General features: G+C 51.0%; 2 protein-coding genes across 2 annotated transcripts in view; one reads left to right on the forward strand and one right to left on the reverse strand.

The window, feature by feature from the left end:
- The window catches only part of GON4L (gon-4 like), a 90,210-nt gene extending 84,676 nt beyond the window's left edge, over positions 1 to 5,534 (forward strand). The window contains exon 11 of the mRNA XM_063954893.1: positions 5,436 to 5,534. Within this exon, the coding sequence (XP_063810963.1) occupies positions 5,436 to 5,534 (99 nt within the window). The remainder of the gene's footprint in view (positions 1 to 5,435) is intronic.
- MSTO1 (misato mitochondrial distribution and morphology regulator 1) lies at positions 5,238 to 21,796 on the reverse strand. The gene is made up of 5 exons (XM_063954894.1): positions 21,628 to 21,796; positions 20,988 to 21,166; positions 19,908 to 20,012; positions 18,879 to 18,994; positions 5,238 to 5,878 (listed from the first exon to the last, which is right to left on the reverse strand). Exons 1-5 carry the CDS (start codon positions 21,688 to 21,690, stop codon positions 5,652 to 5,654), a joined length of 690 nt encoding a protein of 229 aa, XP_063810964.1. The 5' UTR covers positions 21,691 to 21,796; the 3' UTR covers positions 5,238 to 5,651.
- Between the last annotated feature and the right edge of the window lie 2,845 nt (positions 21,797 to 24,641).

The following is a 24,641-nucleotide window of genomic DNA, read 5'->3' on the forward strand; positions in this document are numbered from 1 at the left end:
GAAAAACTACGGGTAGTTTTTTCACACCCCACATAATACCCCTTTTCGTGGTACTTGCAGTATCAGAGATGTGCAAAACCTCCTTTATTGCCGTGATCATGTAACGTGTGGCCCTACTGGAAAATACGTTTGTTTCTTCACCGTCGACACTGGAGTCAGTGTCTGTGTCTGGGTCCGTGTCGACCCACTGAGGTAACGGGCGTTTTATAGCCCCTGACGGTGTTTGAGACGCCTGGACAGGCACTAACTGAGCTGCCGGCTGTCTCATGTCGTCAACAGTTTTCTGTAACGTGCCGACACTGTCACGTAATTCCTTAATTACGGCCATCCATTCAGGTGTCGACTCCCTAGGGGGTGACATCACCATTATAGGCAATTGCTCCGCCTCCACATCATTTTCCTCCTCATACATGTCGACACACACGTACCGACACCCAGCACACACACAGGGAATGCTCTGATAGAGGACAGGGCCCCACTTAGCCCCTTGGGGAGACAGAGGGAGAGTTTGCCAGCACACACCAGAGCGCTATATATGTATAGGGACAACCTTACAATAAGTGTCTATCCCTTATAGCTGCTTATATCTGTTATTTTGCCAAATAAGTGCCCCCCTCTCTTTTTTACCCTGTTTCTGTAGTGCAGGATGCAGGGGAGATTCTGGGAGCCTTCCTACCAGCGGAGCTGTGTGGGAAAAATGGCGCTGTGTGCTGAGGAGATAGGCCCCGCCCCCTTCACGGCGGGCTCTTCTCCCGCTTTTTTCTGGAAAACTGGCAGGGGTTAAATACATCCATATAGCCCAGGAGCTATATGTGATGTATTTTTTGCCAAATAAGGTAAATTCATTGCTTCCCAGGGCGCCCCCCCCCCAGCGCCCTGCACCCTCAGTGACCGAAGTGTGCTGAGAGCAATGGCGCACAGCTGCAGTGCTGTGCGCTACCTTATGAAGACAGGAAAGTCTTCTGCCGCCGATTTATGGACCTCTTCTTGCTTCAGCATCTGTAAGGGGGCCGGCGGCGCGGCTCCGGGACCCATCCATGGCTGGGCCTGTGATCGTCCCTCTGGAGCTAATGTCCAGTAGCCAAGAAGCCCAATCCACTCTGCACGCAGGTGAGTTCGCTTCTTCTCCCCTTAGTCCCACGCTGCAGTGAGCCTGTTGCCAGCAGGACTCACTGAAAATAAAAAAACCTAAGTATACTTTTACTTCTAAGCAGCTCAGGAGAGCCACCTAGATTGCACCCTTCTCGGCCGGGCACAAAGATCTAACTGAGGCTTGGAGGAGGGTCATAGGGGGAGGAGCCAGTGCACACCACCTAGGTCCAAAAGCTTTTACTTTTTGTGCCCTGTCTCCTGCGGAGCCGCTATTCCCCATGGTCCTGACGGAGTCCCCAGCATCCACTTAGGACGTTAGAGAAATTCGATTCACCGGCCGTAGCAGTACAGACAAGGTCCGAGAGGCCGTCTCCACACAACTCCTCCCCCTTGTAAGGCAAGGACTCCATGTGCCGCTTAGAATCGGCATCTCCCGTCCACTGCCGTGTCCACAAGAGTCGCCTAGCAGAAATAAATATAGCGTTTATTCTGGAGCTTAATATACAAATGTCTCTCTGAGCATCTCTCATATACAAGGCAGCATCTTTGATATGCTCTAGGGTCATTAAAATGGCATCCCTATCTAAGGTGTCAAGTTCCGTAGATAAGGAATCTGCCAATGCCACGACAGCACTAAAAACCCAGGCCGACGCCATAGCCGGTCTAACGATAGTACCGGAATGTGTGTAAATGTGCTTCATGGTAACCTCCAGCTTACGATCTGCAGGATCCTTGAGGGAAGCTGTATCCTGAGAAGACAGTGCCACCTTCTTGGATAAGCGTGTCAGCGCCTTGTCTACCTTAGGCGAAGATTCCCATCGTATCCTGTCTTTTTGTGGAAAGGGATACGCCATAAGAATCCTTTTGGGAACTTGTAGTCTCCTATCTGGAGATTCCCAAGCCTTTTCGCACAAGTCGCTTAGCTCAAATGAGGACGGAAAGGTGACCTCAGGCTTTTTCCCTTTATACATGTGTACTCTCGCGTCAGGGACAGGGGGTTCCTCAGTGATATGCAAAACCTCTTTAATGGCAATAATGTAACGAATGCCTTTTGCCACCTTTGGTTGCAATTTTGCATCCTCATAGTCGACACTAGAGTCAGTATCTGTGTCGGTGATCTGGGATATGGTGCATTTTTGAGACCACGAAGGTCCTGGTGCCACAGGGACAGGCATGGTCTGGCTACCTGAACAACACAGAATAAAAATTAGCGCTAGGAAACTGGATATTAAATTAATCACAATTTTAATAAATTGGTTTAAAAAAATAGTACTGTTGCAACAGATGATTAAAACACAATATGTATGGTTGAATTCGGGCATATCTTAGCACTGCAGATAATGAAAAGTTCCATAAACTTTATATAGTGCAAGTTTTTTGCCGGTACTCAAATGGAACAATTCATCCCCAAGAATGCAGCCACAGTCCAGGAATAATTGTAAGCGAATGGAATATTACCAACTGCTGTTGGAAGTGACCTTACGTAGCTTGGATCAAGATGCTGCTTGGTCCAATTAGTTGCTCAGGTCCATTAGTGCAGGTATCCAATTCGCAGATGAAAGGGCTCCTATATCAGACTTCCAGGCTTTCTGTATGGTCTGACTACCTGACTGATTCCTAGCTTCAGCCTTGTCTAACCGTTTATGCAGTAAATTTGCATTCAAGACATTCCACATATCCACCCAGTCCGGTGTCGACATTGCCGACGGCGACCTGACAATCATGCACTCCCCCTCCTCCTTAGGTGAGCCTTCCTCGTCAAACATGTCGACACACACGTACCGACACACTTCACACACACAGGCAATCTCTTTTCTGAAGACAGGTTGCCCCTGAGGCCCCTTGGAGAGACAGAGAGAGAGTATGCCAGCACACACCCAGCGCTACATGACCCAGGAGAAACACACAATGTTTACCCAGTAGCGCTGCTTAATGTGTAAACGCCAATAATATGCCCCCCTCTACTTTAAAACCCCCTTACACCGTGTGCCAAGCAGGGGAGAGTCCGGGGAGCTTCCTCTCAGCGGTGCTGTGGAGAGCAAATGGCGCTGGTGAGTGCTGAGGGAGAAGCCCCGCCCCCTCCGCGGCGGGCTTCTGTCCCGCTCAAACTTACTAAAAAATGGCGGGGGCTCTTTTATATACATGTACAGTGCCCACCTGTACATGTATATAGACTTTTGCCATAGGAGAGGTGTTTTATTGCTGCCCAGGGCGCCCCCCCTGCGCCCTGCACCCGTACAGTGACCGGAGTGTGTGAGGTGTATGAGAGCAATGACGCACAGCTGCAGTGCTGTGCGTTACCTCTGTGAAGCACCGAAGGCTTCTGCCGCCTTAGACGTCTTCTGGCTTTGTTTCTTCTGGCTCTGTGAGGAGAACGGCGGCACGGCTCTGGGGGTGAACGCCCAGGACGAACCTGTGTTCACTCCCTCTGGAGCTAATGGTGTCCAGTAGCCGAGGAAGCAGAGCCTATCATTTAAGTAGGTCTGCTCCTCTCTCCCTAGTCCCTCGATGCAGGGAGCCTGTTGCCAGCAGTGCTCCCTGAAAAAGAGAAAAAATCCTAACAAAAATGCTTTCTAAGCAGGAAACTCAGGAGAGCTCTCTGCAGTGCACCCATTCTCCTCTGGGCACAGTCTAAAACTGAGGTCTGGAGGAGGGGCATAGAGGGAGGAGCCAGTTCACACCCAGAATCCAAAGTCTTTCTTAAAGTGCCCTATCTCCTGCGGAGCCCGTCTATTCCCCATGGTCCTTACGGAGTCCCCAGCATCCTCTAGGACGTTAGAGAAATTAAGTTTCTCACTTGGAAAAAAAATTTCTACTAGCCTTAGCTTCGGCAAGGCGTGTTTCAGATTTGGGTGCCTTGTCATGCAAGCCACCGTATTTGGTGTTTCATGATGACAGAGCGGAACTTAGGACGAATCCCGCTTTCTTACCAAAGGTAGTGTCATCTTTTCACATCAATCAACCAATAGTAGTTCCTGTGTTGACAGGAAATTCTGGAACCTTGGATGTGGTATGCGCATTACTCGTTTATGTATCCCGAACGTCTACAGTTCGTAAGACGGATACGTTGTTTGTTCTCTATGATGCTGCCAAGATGGGTTGGCCAGCTTCTAAGCAGACCTTATCCAGATGGATAAAACTGACCATACGTCAGGCTTACCTTAAGGCTAGGTTACAGCCGCATACATCAGGAACAGCTCATTCCACACGTTCTGTGGGAACTTCATGGGCAGCTGGTCGTGGGGCTTCTACGACGCAGCTTTGCCGTGCGGCTACATAGTCATCAGTGCACACGTTTGTGCGCTTTTACAAGTTTGATACGTTTGCGGCATCAGCATCTAGCTTTGGCCGCCTAGTGTTACAGGTGCCAAACAGCTCTCCCGCCCACGGGGGAAGCTTTGGTACGTCCCAAGAGTACTCCAGTGACCCCTAGTGGATGAAAAAGAAAATAGGATTTTGGTACTTACCAGGTAAATCCTTTTCTTTGAATCCATAGGGGGCACTGGACGCCCACCCAAAGCAGTTTTACCTGGTTTGTGGTAAGTTCAGGGGATCTTCTGGTAACACATTATCACCGACTGGTTCAAGTTCTATCGGTTATAGTGCCAACTGTTTAGTTGTCAGTCACGTTATGTGTCAACTTCATTGTTGTCCGTTATGTTATATGTAATTCTCCATTGTCAACCTCTCTATCGCTCCTGTTCGGCTCAGTAAAAAACACTGAGGTACTCTGGGATATGGAGGGGAGGAGAGTTCTAAATTTGAATATTCAGTGCCTTGTTCCTGCGGAAGCCGTCCATATCCCAAGAGTACTCCAGTGACCCCTATGGATTCAAAGAAAAGGATTTACCTGGTAAGTACCAAAATCCTATTTTCTGCAACCCGCCGCTCACGCCAACCTCCTCCCCCCAGTGTGTCCTGGCAGCCTGCTCCTCCCACAAGGAGGGGCCAGGGGACGCCCAGTGCTGGGAGGTGACCGAGGCCGCTATAAACTCTCTCCTCGGGACTACCACTGATCACAGGGCACACCTGGCATGTTAGTACATATGTGATTAGCATCGTTGCGATGACCCGTGATAGTACATCCCACCCACCGTCATTGGGTAACGATATGACCTGTATTTTCTCAGTGAAAACAAATCAGATGGCAGAAAGGTGGCCTTTATTACACAGGGGTGTGTGTGTGTATATATATTATATATATATATATATACACATACACACACACACACAGGCATGGGCTTTATTACACAGGTCTATATACAGTCATGGCTGATACCGGAACCTCCGGCCGCGGTGCAGTTTGGCGACCGGTATTACACCTATACTTCTTTACCCCCCAGGTGTCGCAGCGATTCAGGGAGCTGATAAACCTGTTCCAGACGGGAGGCGTCACCAGCTCGGAAGATGAGGAGGAGTCTGGCGTTGGAGAGGCGGAGTAGGCCCGGGGGGCAATTGCACTTGTACAGATTGTTTTACGTTGTTTGTTTTGTGACATTAAACTGGGCAGAAATGCTGTAAGTAAGAGGCGGATCTCTGTGTCTCCGTGCGGCGTCCGGTCAGTCGCTGTCGTCATCTGTCTCATCATTACGTGTCCTGTAGCAGTCAGCCAGTCTGCGCAGCTCACTAACACTCTCCTTAAAGTCCTCTTCTTCCACGCCCGAGGCCTCCACATTCACCCAGCGCCTGATGTCCTGCTGCGTCACCTGGTCACACAGGCTGCGGAGACTCTGGTGCAGGGCGCTGGACGCCTGGAGAGCCGCCATTACCGGGACGCCATCTACAACTAAACACCATCCGCATCAGTACAGCGAGACTACAAGGTTACATCCCATTCTCTACATCCACTTATCCCACTACAGCGCTGCTATGTCACATATCACTACACATGTACACAACATACTGCTCAGACACTCCCCCTACACCCCATTCTCTACACCCACTTCTCCCACCACAGCTCTGCTATGTCCTTGTTACTACACATATCCACAACATACTGCTCAGACACTCCCCCTACACCCCATTCTCTACACCCACTTCTCCCACCACAGCTCTGCTATGTCCTTGTTACTACACATATCCACAACATACTGCTCAGACACTCTCCCCCTACACCTCATTCTCTACACCCACTTATCCCACCACAGCTCTGCTATGTCACATATCACTACACATATACACAACATGCTGCTCAGACACGCTCCCCCTACACCCACTTATCCCACTACAGCTCTGCTATGTCCTTGTTACTACACATATCCACAACATACTGCTCAGACACTCTCCCCCTACACCCCATTCTCTACACCCACTTATCCCACTACAGCTCTGCTATGTCCTTGTTACTACACATATACACAACATGCTGCTCAGACAGACACTCTCCCCCTACACCTCATTCTCTACACCCACTTATCCCACCACAGCTGTGCTATGTCACATATCACTACACATATACACAACATGCTGCTCAGACACGCTCCCCCTACACCCAATTCTCTACATCCACTTCTCCCACCACAGCTCTGCTATGTCCTTGTTACTACACATATACACAACATGCTGCTCAGACACTCTCCCCCTACACCCCATTCTCTACACCCACTTATCCCACTACAGCTCTGCTATGTCCTTGTTTTCTCTGACGTCCTAAGTGGATGCTGGCACTCCGTAAGGATCATGGGGAATAGCGGCTCCGCAGGAGACTGGGCACAACTAAAGAAAGCTTTAGGACTACCTGGTGTGCACTGGCTCCTCCCTCTATGACCCTCCTCCAGACCTCAGTTAGAATTTTGTGCCCGGCTGAGCTGGATGCACACTAGGGGCTCTCCTGAGCTCCTAGAAAAAGAAAAAGTTTATTTTAGGTTTTTTATTTTCAGTGAGATCTGCTGGCAACAGACTCACTGCAGCGAGGGACTAAGGGGAGAGAAGCAAACCTACCTGCTTGCAGCTAGCTTGGGCTTCTAAGGCTACTGGACACCATTAGCTCCAGAGGGATCGAACACAGGGCCCGACCTCGATCGTCCGTTCCCGGAGCCGCGCCGCCGTCCCCCTTACAGAGCCAGAAGCAAGAAGAGTCCTGGAAATCGGCGGCATAAGACTTCGGTCTTCAAACAAGGTAGCGCACAGCACTGCAGCTGTGCGCCATTGCTTCCCATGCACACCTCACACTCCGGTCACCGATGGGTGCAGGGCGCTGGGGGGGGGGGGGGTTGGGGGGGCGCCCTGGGCTGCAATATTAAGTACCTTGGCTGGCAAAAAAACACATAATATAGTCATAGAGACTATATATGTGTAAAATACCCCTGCCAGATATACATAGAAAAAAGCGGGAGAAGCCCACCGAAAAAGGGGCGGGGCTATCTCCCTCAGCACACTGGCGCAATTTTCCCTCACAGCTCCGCTGGAAGGACGCTCCCCAGGCTCTCCCCTGCAGTTTCCAGACTACATAGGGTAAAAAAGAGAGGGGGGGGGCACTAAATTTAGGCGCAATCTGTGTAATATTGGCAGCTATAGGGGAAAAATCACTGTGTGTAGTGTGAATCCCTGCATTATATAGCGCTCTGGTGTGTGCTGGCATACTCTCTCTCTGTCTCCCCAAAGGGCTTTGTGGGGTCCTGTCCTCAGTCAGAGCATTCCCTGTGTGTGTGCGGTGTGTCGGTACGGCTGTGTCGACATGTTTGATGAGGAGGCTTATGTGGAGGCGGAGCAAGTGCCGATAAATGTGATGTCACCCCCTGCGGGGCCGACACCTGAGTGGATGGACATGTGGAAGGAATTACGTGAAAGTGTCAACTCCTTACATAAGAGGTTTGACGACATAACAGATGTGGGACAGCCGGCTTCTCAGCTCGTGCCTGCCCAGACGTCTCTTAAGCCATCAGGGGCTCTAAAACGCCCGCTACCTCAGATGGCAGACACAGATGTCGACACGGATACTGAATCCAGGCTCGACGACGATGAGACAAATGTACATTCCAATAGGGCCACACGTTATATGATTGAGGCAATGAAAAATGTGTTGCACATTTCTGATATTACCCCAGGAACCACAAAAAAGGGTATTATGTTTGGGGAGAAAAAACTACCAGTGGTTTTTTCCCCCATCTGAGGAATTAAATGAGGTGTGTGAAGAAGCGTGGGCTTCCCCCGATAAGAAACTGGTAATTTCTAAAAGGTTACTAATGGCGTACCCTTTCCCGCCAGAGGATAGGTCACGTTGGGAAACATCCCCTAGGGTGGATAAAGCGCTCACACGTCTGTCAAAAAAGGTGGCACTACCGTCTCCGGATACGGCCGCCCTAAAGGAGCCTGCTGATAGGAAGCAGGAGGCTATCCTGAAGTCTGTATATACACACTCAGGAATTATACTGAGACCAGCTATTGCTTCAGCGTGGATGTGCAGTGCTGCCGCTGCATGGTCAGGCTCCCTGTCAGAAAACATTGACACTCTAGACAGGGACACTATATTGCTATCCATAGAGCATATAAAAGACGCAGTCTTATACATGAGAGATGCACAGAGGGATATTTGCCGGCTGGCATCTAAAATAAGTGCAATGTCCATTTCTGCCAGGAGAGGATTATGGACTCGGCAGTGGACGGGTGATGCAGATTCTAAAAGGCACATGGAAGTTTTGCCTTATAAGGGTGAGGAGTTATTCGGGGATGGTCTCTCGGACCTCGTTTCCACAGCAACAGCTGGGAAGTCAGCATTTTTACCCCATGTTCCCTCACAGCCAAAGAAAGCACCGTATTATCAGGTACAGTCCTTTCGGCCCCATAAAGGCAAGCGGGTTAAAGGCGCGTCCTTTCTGCCCAGAGGCAGAGGTAGAGGGAAAAAGCTGCAACATACAGCCAGTTCCCAGGAACAAAAGTCCTCCCCCGCTTCCTCCAAGTCCACCGCATGACGCTGGGGCTCCACAGGCGGAGCCAGGTACGGTGGGGGCCCGTCTCAAACACTTCAGCAATCAGTGGGCTCGCTCACGGGTGGATCCCTGGATCCTTCAAGTAGTATCTCAGGGGTACAAGCTGGAATTCGAGACGTCTCCCCACCGCCGTTTCCTCAAATCTGCGTTGCCGACAACTCCCTCAGGCAGGGAGGCAGTGCTAGAGGCGATTCACAAGCTGTATTCTCAGCAGGTGATAGTCAAAGTGCCACTCCTTCAACAAGGACGGGGTTACTATTCCACAATGTTTGTGGTACCGAAACCGGACGGTTCGGTGAGACCCATTTTAAATTTGAAATCCTTGAACACATATATAAAAAAATTCAAGTTCAAGATGGAATCGCTCAGGGCGGTTATTTCAAGCCTGGACGAGGGGGATTACATGGTATCACTGGATATCAAGGATGCTTACCTGCATGTCCCCATTTACCATCCTCACCAGGAGTACCTCAGATTTGTGGTACAGGATTGTCATTACCAATTCCAGACGTTGCCGTTTGGTCTGTCCACGGCACCGAGGGTATTTACCAAGGTAATGGCCGAAATGATGATACTCCTTCGAAAAAAGGGAGTTTTAATTATCCCGTACTTGGACGATCTCCTGATAAAGGCAAGATCCAGGGAGCAGTTGTTGGTCGGGGTAGCACTATCTCGGGAGGTGCTACAACAGCACGGTTGGATTCTAAATATTCCAAAGTCACAGCTGGTCCCTACGACACGTCTACTGTTCCTGGGGATGGTTCTGGACACAGAACAGAAAAAAGTGTTTCTCCCGGAGGAGAAAGCCAAGGAGCTGTCATCTCTAGTCAGAGGCCTCCTGAAACCAAAACAGGTGTCGGTGCATCACTGCACGCGAGTCCTGGAAAAAATGGTAGCTTCCTACGAAGCAATTCCATTCGGCAGGTTCCATGCAAGGACTTTTCAGTGGGACCTGTTGGATAAGTGGTCCGGATCGCATCTTCAGATGCATCGGCTGATAACCCTGTCTCCAAGGACCAGGGTGTCTCTGCTGTGGTGGCTGCAAAGTGCTCATCTTCAAGAGGGCCGCAGATTCGGCATACAGGACTGGGTCCTGGTGACCACGGATGCCAGCCTTCGAGGCTGGGGGGCAGTCACACAGGGAAGAAACTTCCAAGGCTATGGCAAAGTCAGGAGACTTCCCTACACAAATATTCTGGAACTGAGGGCCATTTACAATGCCCTAAGTCAGGCTAGACCCCTGCTTCAAAACCAGCCGGTACTGATCCAGTCAGACAACATCACGGCAGTCGCCCATGTAAACCGACAGGGCGGCACAAGAAGCAGGACGGCGATGGCAGAAGCCACAAGGATTCTCCGATGGGCGGAAAATCACGTGTTAGCACTGTCAGCAGTGTTCATTCCAGGAGTGGACAACTGGGAAGCAGACTTCCTCAGCAGGCACGACCTCCACCCGGGAGAGTGGGGACTTCATCCAGAAGTCTTCCAACTGATTGTAAACCGTTGGGAAAGGCCACAGGTGGACATAATGGCGTCACGCCTAAACAAAAAGCTAGAAAGATATTGCGCCAGGTCAAGAGACCCTCAGGCGATAGCTGTGGACGCTCTAGTGACACCGTGGGTGTACCGGTCGGTTCATGTGTTCCCTCCTCTTCCTCTCATACCCAAGGTACTGAGGATAATAAGGAGAAGAGGAGTGAGAACTATACTCAATTGTTCCGGATTGGCCAAGAAGAGCTTGGTACCCGGAACTTCAAGAAATGATCTCAGAGGACCCATGGCCTCTGCCGCTCAGACAGGATCTGCTACAGCAGGGGCCCTGTCTGTTCCAAGACTTACCGCGGCTGCGTTTGACGGCATGGCGGTTGAACACCGGATCCTGAAGGAAAAGGGCATTCCGGAGGAAGTCATTACTACGCTGATTAAAGCTAGGAAAGAAGTGACCGCAAACCATTATCACCGCATTTGGCGAAAATATGTTGCGTGGTGTGAGGCCTGGAAGGCCCCAACGGAGGAATTTCAGCTGGGCCGTTTTCTGCACTTCCTACAGTCAGGGGTGACTATGGGCCTAAAATTGGGTTCCATTAAGGTCCAGATTTCGGCTCTATCGATTTTCTTCCAGAGAGAACTGGCTTCACTGCCTGAAGTTCAGACTTTTGTTAAGGGAGTGCTGCATATTCAGCCCCCTTTTGTGCCTCCAGTGGCACCTTGGGATCTCAACGTGGTGTTGGAGTTCCTAAAGTCACATTGGTTTGAGCCACTTAAAACCGTGGAATTAAAATATCTCACGTGGAAAGTGGTCATGCTGTTGGCCTTGGCTTCGGCCAGGTGTGTGTCAGAATTGGTGGCTTTGTCATGTAAAAGCCCATATCTGATTTTCCATATGGATAGGGCAGAATTGAGGACTCGTCCCCAGTTTCTCCCTAAGGTGGTATCAGCCTTTCATTTGAACCAACCTATCGTGGTGCCTGCGGCTACTAGGGACTTGGAGGACTCCAAGTTACTGGACGTAGTCAGGGCCCTGAAAATTTATGTTTCCAGGACGGCTGGAGTCAGGAAAACTGACTCGTTGTTTATCCTGTATGCACCCAACAAGCTGGGTGCTCCTGCTTCAAAGCAGACTATTGCTCGCTGGATCTGTAGCACGATTCAGCTTGCACATTCTGCGGCTGGACTGCCGCATCCTAAATCAGTGAAAGCCCATTCCACGAGGAAGGTGGGCTCTTCTTGGGCAGCTGCCCGAGGGGTCTCTGCTCTACAACTTTGCCGAGCAACTACTTGGTCGGGGTCAAACACATTTGCTAAATTCTACAAGTTTGACACCCTGGCTGAGGAGGACCTAGAGTTTGCCCATTCGGTGCTGCAGAGTCATCCGCACTCTCCCGCCCGTTTGGGAGCTTTGGTATAATCCCCATGGTCCTTACGGAGTCCCAGCATCCACTTAGGACGTCAGAGAAAATAAGAATTTACTCACCGGTAATTCTATTTCTCGTAGTCCGTAGTGGATGCTGGGCGCCCATCCCAAGTGCGGATTGTCTGCAATACTTGTATATAGTTATTGCCTAACTAAAGGGTTATTGTTGAGCCATCTGTTGAGAGGCTCAGTTATTGTTCATACTGTTAACTGGGTATAGTATCACGAGTTATACGGTGTGATTGGTGTGGCTGGTATGAGTCTTACCCGGGATTCAAAATCCTTCCTTATTGTGTCAGCTCTTCCGGGCACAGTATCCTAACTGAGGTCTGGAGGAGGGTCATAGAGGGAGGAGCCAGTGCACACCAGGTAGTCCTAAAGCTTTCTTTAGTTGTGCCCAGTCTCCTGCGGAGCCGCTATTCCCCATGGTCCTTACGGAGTCCCAGCATCCATTACGGACTACGAGAAAATAAGAATTTACTTACCGATAATTCTATTTCTCGTAGTCCGTAGTGGATGCTGGGGACTCCGTCAGGACCATGGGGAATAGCAGGCTCCGCAGGAGACAGGGCACATCTAAAAAGCTTTTTTTAGACCCTCCTCCAAGCCTCAGTTAGGTACTGTGCCCGGACGAGCGTACACAATAAGGAAGGATCTTGAATCCCGGGTAAGACTCATACCAGCCACACCGTACAACTTGTGATCTGAACCCAGTTAACAGTATGATAACAAAACGAAGTAGCCTCCGAAAAGATGGCTCACAACAATAGTAATAACCCGATTTTTGTAACAATAACTATGTACAAGCATTGCAGACAATCCGCACTTGGGATGGGCGCCCAGCATCCACTACGGACTACGAGAAATAGAATTATCGGTAAGTAAATTCTTATTTTCTCTAACGTCCTAGTGGATGCTGGGGACTCCGTCAGGACCATGGGGATTATACCAAAGCTCCCAAACGGGCGGGAGAGTGCGGATGACTCTGCAGCACCGAATGAGAGAACTCCAGGTCCTCCTTAGCCAGAGTATCAAAATTTGTAAAATTTTACAAACGTGTTCTCCCCTGACCACGTAGCTGCTCGGCAAAGTTGTAATGCCGAGACTCCTCGGGCAGCCGCCCAGGATGAGCCCACCTTCCTTGTGGAATGGGCATCTACATATTTCGTCTGTGGCAGGCCTGCCACAGAATGTGCAAGCTGAATTGTACTACAAATCCAGCGTGCAATAGACTGCTTAGAAGCATGAGCACCCAGCTTGTTGGGTGTATACAGTATAAACAGCAAGTCAGACTTTCTGACTCCAGCCGTCCTAACTATATATATATATATATATATATATATATATTTTTAGGGCCCTGACCACGTCTAGTAACTTGGAGTCCTCCAAGTCCCTAGTAGCCGCAGGCACCACAAGAGGTTGTTTCAGGTGAAAACGCTGACACCCCTTCATGAAGAAACTGGAGACGAGTCCCAGTTCTGTCCTGTTCAAATGGAAAATTTTAATATGGGCTTTTGTAAGACAAAGCCGCCCATTCTGACAATCGCCTGGCCGAGGCCAGGGCTAACAACATGGTCACTTCCCATGTGAGATATTTGTCAACAGCATGGTCACTTTCCATGTGAGATATTTCAAATCCACAGATTTGAGCGGTTCAAACCAATATGATTTTAAGAAATCCCAACACTATGTTGAGATCTCACGGTGCCCCTAGGGGCACAAAAAAGCTGTATATGCAATACATCCTTTACAATCTGGACTTCAGGAACTGAAGTCAATTCTTTCTGGAAGAAAATCTACAGGGCCGAAATTTAAATGTTAATGAACCCCAATTTGAGGTCCAAAACACTCCTGTTTTCAGGAAGTGTAGAAATCGACCTAGTTGAATTTCCGTCGTGGAGCCTTCCTGGCCTCACCCACGCAACATATTTTCACCACATGTGGTGATGACGTTGTGCGGTCACCTCCTTCCTGGCTTTGACCAGGGTAGGTATGACCTCTTATGGAATGCCTTTTCCCCTCAGGATCCGGCATTCAACCGCCATGCCGTCAAACGCAGCCGCGGTAAGTCTTGGAATAGACATGGTACTTGCTGAATCAAGTCCCTTCTTAGCTCCCCAGGCCCTTAGTCCTCTGTGAGCATTTCTTGAAGTTCCGGGTACCAAGTCCCTCTTGGCCAATCCGGAGCCACTAGTATAGTTCATACTCCTCTATGTCTTATAATTCTCAATACCCTGGTTATGAGAAACAGAGGAGGGAACACATACACAGACTGGTACACCCACGGTGTTACCAGAACATCCACAGCTATCGCCTGAAGGTCTCATGACCTGGCGGAAAACCTGTCCCGTTTTTGTTCGGGCGGGACGCCATCATGTCCACCTTTGGTCTTAGCCAACGGTCCACAATCATGTTGAAAAACTTCCCTATGAAGTTTCCACTCTCCCGGGTGGAGGTCATGCCTGCTGAGGAAGTCTGCTTCCCAGTCGTCCACTCCCGGAAAGAACACTGCTGACAGTGCTATCACATGATTTTCCGCCTAGCGAAAAATCCTTGCAGTTTTCACTGCCCTCCTGCTTCTTGTGCCGCCCTTCTGTTTACGTGGGCGACTGCCGTGATGTTATCCCACTGGATCAATACCGGCTGACCTTGAAGCAGAGGTCTAGCTAAGTTTAGAGCATTATAAATTTGCTCTAAGCTTATTTATGCGGAGAGAATTCTCCAGACTTAATCACACTTCCCTGGAAATTTTTTCCCTGTGTGACTGTTCCCCAGCCTCTCAGGCTGGCCTCCGTGGTCACCGGCATCCAATCCTGAATGCCGAATCTGCGGCCCTCTAGAAGATGAGCACTCTGTAATCACCACAGGAGAGACACCCTTTTCCTTGGATATAGGGTTATCCGCTGATGCATCTGAGGATGCGATCCGGACCATTTGTCCAGCAGATCCCACTGAAGAGTTCTTGCGGGAAATCTGCCGAATGGAATTGCTTCGTAATAAGCCACCATTTTTTTTTTACCAGGACTCTTGTGCAATGATGCACTGACACTTTTCCTGGTTTTAGGAGGATCCCGATTAGCTCGGATAACTCCCTGGTTTTCTCCACTGGGAGAAACACGTTTTTCTGGACTGTGTCCAGAATCTTCCCTAGGAACAGTAGACGTGTCGTCGGAAAAAGCTGCGATTTTGGAATATTTAGAATCCACTCGTGCTGTCGTAGAACTACTTAAGATAGTGCTACTCCGACCTCCAACTGTTCTCTGGACCTTGCCCTTATCAGGAAAGCGTCCATGTTTCTTTTAAGAAAAATCATCATTCCGGCCATTACCTTGGTAAAGACCCGGGGCGCCGTGGACCATCCAAACGGCAGCGTCTGAACTGATAGTGACAGTTCTGTACCAGGAACCTGAAGTACCCTTGGTGAGAAGGGCAAATTTGGACCTGTAGGTAAACGTCCCTGATATCCAGTGACATCATATCGTCCCCTTCTTCCTGGTTCGCTATCACTGCTCCGAGTGACTCCATCTTGATTTGAACGCTTGTATGTAAGTGTTCAAATATTTCAGATCTCACCGAGCCGGTTGGCTTCAGTACCACAATATAGTGTGGAATACTACCCCCTTCCTTGTTGTAAGAAAGGTACTTTGATTATCACCTGCTGGGAATACAGCCTGTGAATTGTGTGAGGGGGAGACGTCTCGAATTTCCAATGTACACCTGGGATATTACATGTAGGATCCCGGAGTTCCCTTGCGAGTGTTGCTGAAACTCTTGAGATGACCCCCTACCGCACCTGAGTCCGCTTGTACGGCCCCAGCGTTATGCTGCGGACTTGGCAGAAGCCGTGAGGAGCTTCTGTTCCTGGGAATGAGCTGCTTGCTGCAGTCTTCTTCCCTTTCCTCTCCCCCTGGGCAGATATGACTGGCCTTCGCCCGCCTGCCCGTATGGGGACGAAAGGACTGAGACTGAAAAGACTGTGTCCTTTTCTGCCAATATGTGACTCGGGGTAACAAAAGGTGGATTTTTCAGCTGTTGCCATGGCCACCAGGTCCAATGGACCGCCCCTTTATACGGCAATACTTCCATATGCCGTCTGGAATCTGCCTCACCTGACCACTGTCGTGTCTTCGTCTGGCAGATATGTACATCACATTTACTCTTTGATGCCAGAATGCAAATATGCCTCTGCGCATCACACATATATAGAAATGCATCCCTAAAATGCTCTATAGACAATAAAATCCTGTCCCTGTCAAGGGTATCAAAATTTTCAGTCAGGAAATCCGACCAAGCCCCCTCAGCGCTGCACATCCAGGCTGAGGCGATTGCTGGTCGTAGTATAACACCAGTATGTGTGTATATACTGTTATGATATTTTTCAGCTTCCTATCAGCTGGCTCCTTGAGGGCGGCCGTATCTGGAAACGGTAACGCCATGTTTTTTATATGCGTGTGAGCGCCTTGTCCACCCTAAGGTGTGTTTTCCAACTCGCCCTTACTACTGGCGGGAAAAAGGGTATACCGCCCATAACTTTCTGTCGGAGGAACCCCACGTATCATCACACACTTCATTTAATTTATCTGATTCAGGCAAAACTACAAGTAGTTTATTCCCACCCTACAAAATACCCTTATTTGTGGTACTTGTGGTATCAGAAATACGTAACACCTCCTTCATTGCCCTTAACATGTAACTTGTGGCCCTAAAGGAAAAATACGTTTGTTTCTTCACCGTCGACACTGGGGTCAGTGTCCGTGTCAGTGTCTGTCGACCGACTGAGGTAAATGGGCGTTTTTACAAGCCCCTGACGGTGTCTGAGACGCCTGGACCGATACTAATTTGTCCGCCTGCTGTCTCATGTCGTCAACCGGCTTGCAGCGTGTTGACATTATCACGTAATTCCATAAGTAAGCCATCCATTCTGGTGTCGACTCCCTAGAGAGTGACATCACCATTACAGGCAATTTTCTCCGTCTCCTCACCAACATTTTCCTCATACATGTCGACACACACGTACCGACCTACAGCACACACATACAGGGAATGCTCTGATAGAGGACAGGACCCACTAGCCCTTTGGGGAGACAGAGGGAGAGTTTGCCAGCACACACCAAAAGCGCCATAATGTATATAACAACCCTAGAAGGTGTTGTTTCTATATATGGGCTCTTAATAAATAATTATATCGCCAATTTATGCCCCCCTTCTCTTTAACCCTGTTTCTGTAGTGCAGGGGAGAGTGGGAGCCTTCCTCACCAGCGGAGCTGGTCAGGAAAATGGCGCTGAGTGCTGAGGAGAATAAGCTCCGCCCCTTTCACGGCGGGCTTTTCTCCCGGTTATTAGGAAAACTGGCCTGGGTTAAATACATACATATAGCCTTAATGGCTATATGTGATGTATTTATTTGCCAAATAGGTATTTATATTGCTGCCCAGGGCGCCCCCAGCAGCGCCCTGCACCCTCCGTGACCGTGTCAGTGAGCCGTGTAGCAACAATGGCGCACAGCTGCAGTGCTGTGCGCTACCTCTCTGAAGACTGTGAAGTCTTCTGCCGCCTGTTTCCGGACCTCCGTTCCGCCGTCTTTCTTCAGCGTCTGTAAGGGGGATCGGCGGCGCGGCTCCGGGACGAACCCCAGGCTGACCTGTGTTCCGACTCCCTCTGGAGCTCAGTGTCCAGTAGCCTAAAACTTCAATCCTCCTGCACGCAGGTGAGTTGCAAGTCTCTCCCCTAAGTCCCTCGTTGCAGTGATCCTGTCGCCAGCAGGAATCACTGATTAGAAACCTAAAAAAAAACTTTACTAAACAGCTCCTTAAGAGAGCCATCCAGTTTGCACCCTTCTCGGACGGGCACAAAAACCTAACTGAGGCTTGGAGGAGGGTCATAGGGGGAGGAGCCAGTACACACCATGTGACCTAAAAAGCTTTTTAGATGTGCCCTGTCTCCTGCGGAGCCTGCTATTCCCCATGGTCCTGACGGAGTCCCCAGCATCCACTAGGACGTTAGAGAAATAGATTTACCGGTGAGTAAAATCTTATTATTACACATATACACAACATGCTGTTCACACTCTCCCCCTACACCCCATTCTCTACACCCACTTATCCCACCACAGCTCTGCTATGTCACATATCACTACACATATACACAACATGCTGCACAGGCACGCAACCCCTACACCCCATTCTCTACACCCACTTATCCCACCACAGCTCTGCTATGTCACATATCACTACACATATACACAACATGCTGCTCAGACACGCTCCCCCTACACCCCATTCTCTACATCCACTTCTCCCACCACAGCTCTGCTATGTCCTTGTTACTACACATATACACAACAGAGGACATGCTGCTCAGGCACGCTCCCCCTACACCCCATTCTCTACACCCACTTATCCCACCACAGCTCTGCTATGTCACATATCACTACACATATACACAACATACTGCTCAGACACGCTCCCCCTACACCCCATTCTCTACATCCACTTCTCCCACCACAGCTCTGCTATGTCCTTGTTACTACACATATACACAACAGAGGACTTGCTGCTCAGGCACGCTCCCCCTACACCCCATTCTCTCCACCCACTTATCCCACCACAGCTCTGCTATGTCACATATCACTACACATATACACAACATACTGCTCAGGCACGCTCCCCCTACACCCCATTCTCTACACCCACTTCTCCCACCACAGCTCTGCTACGTCACATATCACTACACATATACACAACATACTGCTCAGGCACGCTCCCCCTACACCCCATTCTCTACACCCACTTCTCCCACCACAGCTCTGCTATGTCCTTGTTACTACACATATACACAACAGAGGACATGCTGCATCTCCTGTCCCCGCGCCTGTCAGTGTACCTGGTGTTCAGAGGCACCATCCTGTGTACACACATCATTATGCCCCCTCTCCGGGGTCTCACCTGCTGCCAGGGGCCGGGGCTCTTCCCCGGAGAAGCCGTCTTTGGTCACATACGGGGAGAAGAACTGGGGGAATGTGGGTCCCAGGCTGGAGGGCGTCTGCAGCAGATGGGAGAAGCTGCGGGAGACATAGGGGTGAGGGAAGAGCAGGGACAGTCCCCAGAGCCCATACACAATGCAATATACCACCATTATAGCCCCGCCCTCTACAGTGATCATGTGACTGGAAGCTGGTGATAAACCTCTGCCAGTATATAGGCGGGGCACACTCATTATACTCAGAAATTCACATGTGTGTGACTGTCTCCGGTGAGGTGCGAGACCCCGCTGTGCGAGAACCCGGTGAATGCTGTGTGAGACCCCGCTGAGTGACCCTCTCCGGTGAGGCGAGTGCTGGGTGAGACCCCGCTGTGTGACCCTCTCCGGTGAGGCGAGTGCTGGGTGAGACCCCGCTGTGTGACCCTCTCCGGTGAGGCGAGTGCTGGGTGAGACCCCGCTGAGTGACCATCCCCGGTGAGGCGAGTGCTGGGTGAGACCCCGCTGAGTGACCATCCACGGTAAGGTGAGTGCTTTGTAACCATCCCCGGTGAGGTGAGTGCTGGATAACACCCCGCTGAGTGACCCTCTCCTGTGAGTGCTGGATAACACCCCGCTGAGTGACTCTCTCCTGTGAGGTGAGTGCTGGATAACACCCTGCTGTGTGACTATCCCCGGTGAGGTGAGTGCTGTGTGTCTCTTGGGTGTGGTGTGAGACCCCGCTGTGTGACCATCCCTGGTGAGGCGAGTGCTGGGTGAGACCCCGCTGAGTGACCATCCCCGGTAAGGCGAGTGCTGGGTGAGACCCCGCTGAGTAACCATCCCCGGTGAGGTGAGTGCTGGATAACACCCCGCTGAGTGACCCTCTCCTGTGAGGTGAGTGCTGGATAACACCCCGCTGAGTGACCCTCTCCTGTGAGGCGAGTGCTATGTGAGACCCCGCTGAGTGTGGACACGGTTACAGAACACGGAATGAGAGGGAAGAGGCTCGGTACCTGACAGTCCTGGGGTATAGAGCGCTCAGGTACCGCTGCAGGACTTCATCCCCGCTCCCGCAGGCGTGAAGAGACGACCGCTCCCGCGTCCCAGGAAGAAGGCGGCTGATGGAGAAACACGGTATTATACACAACGCTCACAGGCCAGGTGTTAAGGATATCCAGGCTTCAGCCTAGATGGTTACAGCAAATAAATCACCTGTGCTCAAGCCTGGAGTGCAGGAAACTCTGCATTAGTCAATGGGTCACAGATATAGCAATCAGCAGCACAGTTGATGTAGTGGTTAGCATTACTTCCTCACAACCCCTGAGGTCATGAATTCAGTTCCTGCACATTGTCTTATCTGTGTAGAGTTTGTATATTCTCCTCATGTATGGATAAGAAATAACCACCCACTCCCTCTCAGTGACCAGCATTACACCACTCCCCCCACACTATGCGGGCCGGGAGACCAGCCTCCTGCGGTGCATCACAGCCGATAATATGGCGGCACTGTGCGACTGAAACAAGTCATCAACATAGTGTTCCTAAGCCGAATCCACCAACGGCACATATGACCAACTCTGCCTACAGTAATCAGTACATGAGCAATGAGACCACGCCCATCACCAGTTACACAGCACCTAGCGACTGCGCCCATCACTGGTTACACAGCGCACAGTGACAGCGCCCATCAATGGTTACACAGCACCTAGGGACTGCGCCCATCACTGGTTACACAGCACCTAGCGACCGTCACCGATTACACAGCGCCCATCACCGGTTACACAGCTCAAAGCGACCGCGCCCATCACCGGTTACACAGCTCATAGCGACCGCGCCCATCACCGGTTACACAGCTCATAGCGACCGCGCCCATCACCGGTTACACAGCTCATAGCGACCGCGCCCATCACCGGTTACACAGCTCATAGCGACCGCGCCCATCACCGGTTACACAGCTAAAGGGGGCCATTCAGGCCCTGCAGGCAATCTAGTCCCTCCATGTCATGCACTGTAGCACAGGTATTCTATAACAGGTGATCACTAAGCCACGCCCACCATTTACTCATTAGCATAAGGGGGTGGGCAGACATTACCAGCTCTGGCGCTCCTTGGGTATTCCTCTCAGCACCACAGACTGGGAGAAGATGGTGCCGTCATCCGCGCATGCCGATACAGAGTGCCAGGGAGCCGAGCCCAGGTGAGGGAGAAGAGCGTCCGGGAGGAGGGAGGAGGAGAGTAACGGAAACGGGACCGAGCAGGACGCTGCTAGCACCTGCAGGAGAGACAACACGTATGTATCATGTGTGATATACACAGCACACGCACTGCACGTATGTCACAGCACAGACCTTCCATACACGGGAACCTGTATGTTATATACACAGCACACGCACTGCACATATGTCACAGCACAGACCTTCCATACACGGGAACCTGAATGTTCTATACACAGCACACGCACTGCACGTATGTCACAGCACAGACCTTCCATACACGGGAACCTGTATGTTCTATACACAGCACACGCACTGCACGTATGTCACAGCACAGACCTTCCATACACGGGAACCTGAATGTTCTATACACAGCACACGCACTGCACGTATGTCACAGCACAGACCTTCCATACACGGGAACCTGTATGTTCTATACACAACACACGCACTGCACGTATGTCACAGCACAGAACTTTATCACATAGGACCACACACACACGTATGTTACAGTACTAACCTTCCTCCCACTGAAGTTTATGGACTCTGCTAGGTGCATCATGGACATACTGGGTACAGACATCCTATAAGGAGACGTAATCGTATCCAGCGCCAGTGCCAGAATGGCGCTACTCTCATACTGCCGACTGGCCTAGAAGACAGGTGACAGCTGACTGAGGAGTACAGGTAACAGAAGGCACTAGCTGAGAGGGGCCACAAACCGCTCTAATAGGGAGGAGGGAGAAGGACATGTGACAGACAGCATTAGGTGAGGAGGGGGGATAAGGACATGTGACAGACAGCACGAGTAGAAGGGAGAAGGACATGTGACAGACAGCACTATGAGAGGAGGGAGAAGGACATGTGACAGACAGCACTAGGAGAGGAGGAGGGAGAAGGACATGTGACAGACAGCATTAGGTGAGGAGGGGGATAAGGACATGTGACAGACAGCACGAGTAGAAGGGAGAAGGACATGTGACAGATAGCACTAGGTGAGAAGGAAGGTGAGGGACAGGGGTGACAGACAGCACTATGAGAGGAGGGTGGGTAAGAATATGTGACAGACAGCACTAGGAGAGGAGGAGGGAGAAGGACATGTGACAGACAGCACTAGGAGAGGAGGGGGGAGAAGGACGTGACAGACAGCACTAGGAGAGGAGAAGGGCGAAGGACATGTGACAGACAGCACTAGGAGAGGAGAAGGGAGAAGGACATGTGACAGACAGCACTAGGAGAGGAGAAGGACATGTGACAGACAGCACTATGAGAGGAGAAGGGAGAAGGACATGTGACAGACAGCACTAGGAGAGGAGAAGGACATGTGACAGACAGCACTAGGAGAGGAGGAGGGAGAAGGACATGTGACAGACAGCACTAGGAGAGGAGAAGGGCGAAGGACATGTGACAGACAGCACTAGGAGAGGAGAAGGGAGAAGGACATGTGACAGACAGCACTAAGAGAGGAGAAGGGAGAAGGACATGTGACAGACAGCACTAGGAGGGAGGTGAGGGACATGTGACAGACAGCACTAGGAGAGGAGAAGGACATGTGACAGACAGCACTAGGAGAGGAGGAGGGAGAAGGACATGTGACAGACAGCACTAGGAGAGGAGGGGGGATAAGGACATGTGACAGACAGCACTAGGAGAGGAGGAGGAAGAAGGACATGTGACAGACAGCACTAGGAGAGGAGAAGGGAGAAGGACATGTGACAGACAGCACTAGGAGAGGAGGGGGGAGAAGGACATGTGACAGACAGCACTATGAGAGGAGGGGGAGAAGGACATGTGACAGACAGCACTAGGAGGGAGGTGAGGGACAGAGGTGACAGACAGCACTAGGAGAGGAGGGGGGATAAGGACATGTGACAGACAGCACTAGGAGAGGAAGGGGGATAAGGACATGTGACAGACAGCACTAGGAGAGGAAGGGGGATAAGGACATGTGACAGACAGCACTAGGAGAGAAGGAAGAAGGACATGTGACAGACAGCACTAGGAGAGGAGAAGGGAGAAGGACATGTGACAGACAGCACTAGGAGAGGAGGGAGAAGGACATGTGACAGACAGCACTAGAACAGGAGGAGAGAGAAGGAAGGGGTGACAGCACTAGCAGGGTGAAGGACAGAGGTGACAGACAGCACTAGGAGAGGAGGGGGGATAAGGACATGTGACAGACAGCACTAGGAGAGGAGAAGGGAGAAGGACGTGTGACAGTCAGCACTAGGAGAGGAGAAGGACATGTGACAGACAGCACTAGGAGAGGAGGGGGAGAAGGACATGTGACAGACAGCACTAGGAGAGGAGGGGGGATAAGGACATGTGACAGACAGCACTAGGAGAGGAGGGGGGATAATCACATGTGACAGACAGCACTAGGAGAGGAGGAGGGAGAAGGACATGTGACAGACAGCACTAGGAGAGGAGGGGGGAGAAGGACATGTGACAGACAGCACTAGGAGAGGAGAAGGGAGAAGGACATGTGACAGACAGCACTAGGAGAGGAGGGGGGAGAAGGACATGTGACAGACAGCACTGAGGAGAAGGGAGAAGGACGTGTGACAGTCAGCACTAGGAGAGGAGGGGGAGAAGGACATGTGACAGACAGCACTAGGAGAGGAGGGGGGATAAGGACATGTGACAGACAGCACTAGGAGAGGAGGGGGGATAAGGACATGTGACAGACAGCACTAGGAGAGGAGGGGGGATAATCACATGTGACAGACAGCACTAGGAGAGGAGGAGGGAGAAGGACATGTGACAGACAGCACTAGGAGAGGAGGGGGGATAAGGACATGTGACAGACAGCACTAGGAGAGGAGAAGGGAGAAGGACATGTGACAGACAGCACTAGGAGAGGAGGGGGGAGAAGGACATGTGACAGACAGCACTGAGGAGAAGGGAGAAGGACGTGTGACAGTCAGCACTAGGAGAGGAGGGGGAGAAGGACATGTGACAGACAGCACTAGGAGAGGAGGGGGGATAAGGACATGTGACAGACAGCACTAGGAGAGGAGGGGGGATAAGGACATGTGACAGACAGCACTAGGAGAGGAGGGGGAGAAGGACATGTGACAGACAGCACTAGGAGAGGAGGGGGGATAAGGACATGTGACAGACAGCACTAGGAGAGGAGGGGGGATAAGGACATGTGACAGACAGCACTAGGAGAGGAGAAGGACGTGACAGACAGCACTAGGAGAGGAGGAGGGAGAAGGACATGTGACAGACAGCACTAGGAGAGGAGGGGGGATAAGGACATGTGACAGACAGCACTAGGAGAGGAGGAGGGAGAAGGACATGTGACAGACCGCACTAGGAGAGAAGGGAGAAGGACATGTGACAGACAGCACTGAGGAGAAGGGAGAAGGACGTGTGACAGTCAGCACTAGGAGAGGAGGAGGGAGAAGGACATGTGACAGACAGCACTAGGAGAGGAGAAGGGAGAAGGACATGTGACAGACAGCACTAGGAGAGGAGAAGGGAGAAGGACATGTGACAGACAGCACTAGGAGAGGAGGGGGGAGAAGG

The sequence above is a fragment of the Pseudophryne corroboree genome, unplaced genomic scaffold (assembly GCF_028390025.1).
Source record: "Pseudophryne corroboree isolate aPseCor3 unplaced genomic scaffold, aPseCor3.hap2 scaffold_783, whole genome shotgun sequence".
NCBI classification, from domain to species: domain Eukaryota; kingdom Metazoa; phylum Chordata; class Amphibia; order Anura; family Myobatrachidae; genus Pseudophryne; species Pseudophryne corroboree.

Bases quoted from the DNA above. Each gene is read 5' to 3' on its own strand.
- MSTO1 (XM_063954894.1), bottom strand. From the start codon at position 21,690: ATGTCTGTACCCAGTATGTCCATGATGCACCTAGCAGAGTCCATAAAC. The intron at 18,995-19,907 runs GTACCGAGCCTC...TGTCTCCCGCAG, and splicing joins CTATACCCCAGGACTGTCAG to CTTCTCCCATCTGCTGCAGA. The intron at 5,879-18,878 runs GTGAGACCCCGG...GATGGTGTTTAG, and splicing joins GCCCCGGCCCCTGGCAGCAG to TTGTAGATGGCGTCCCGGTA.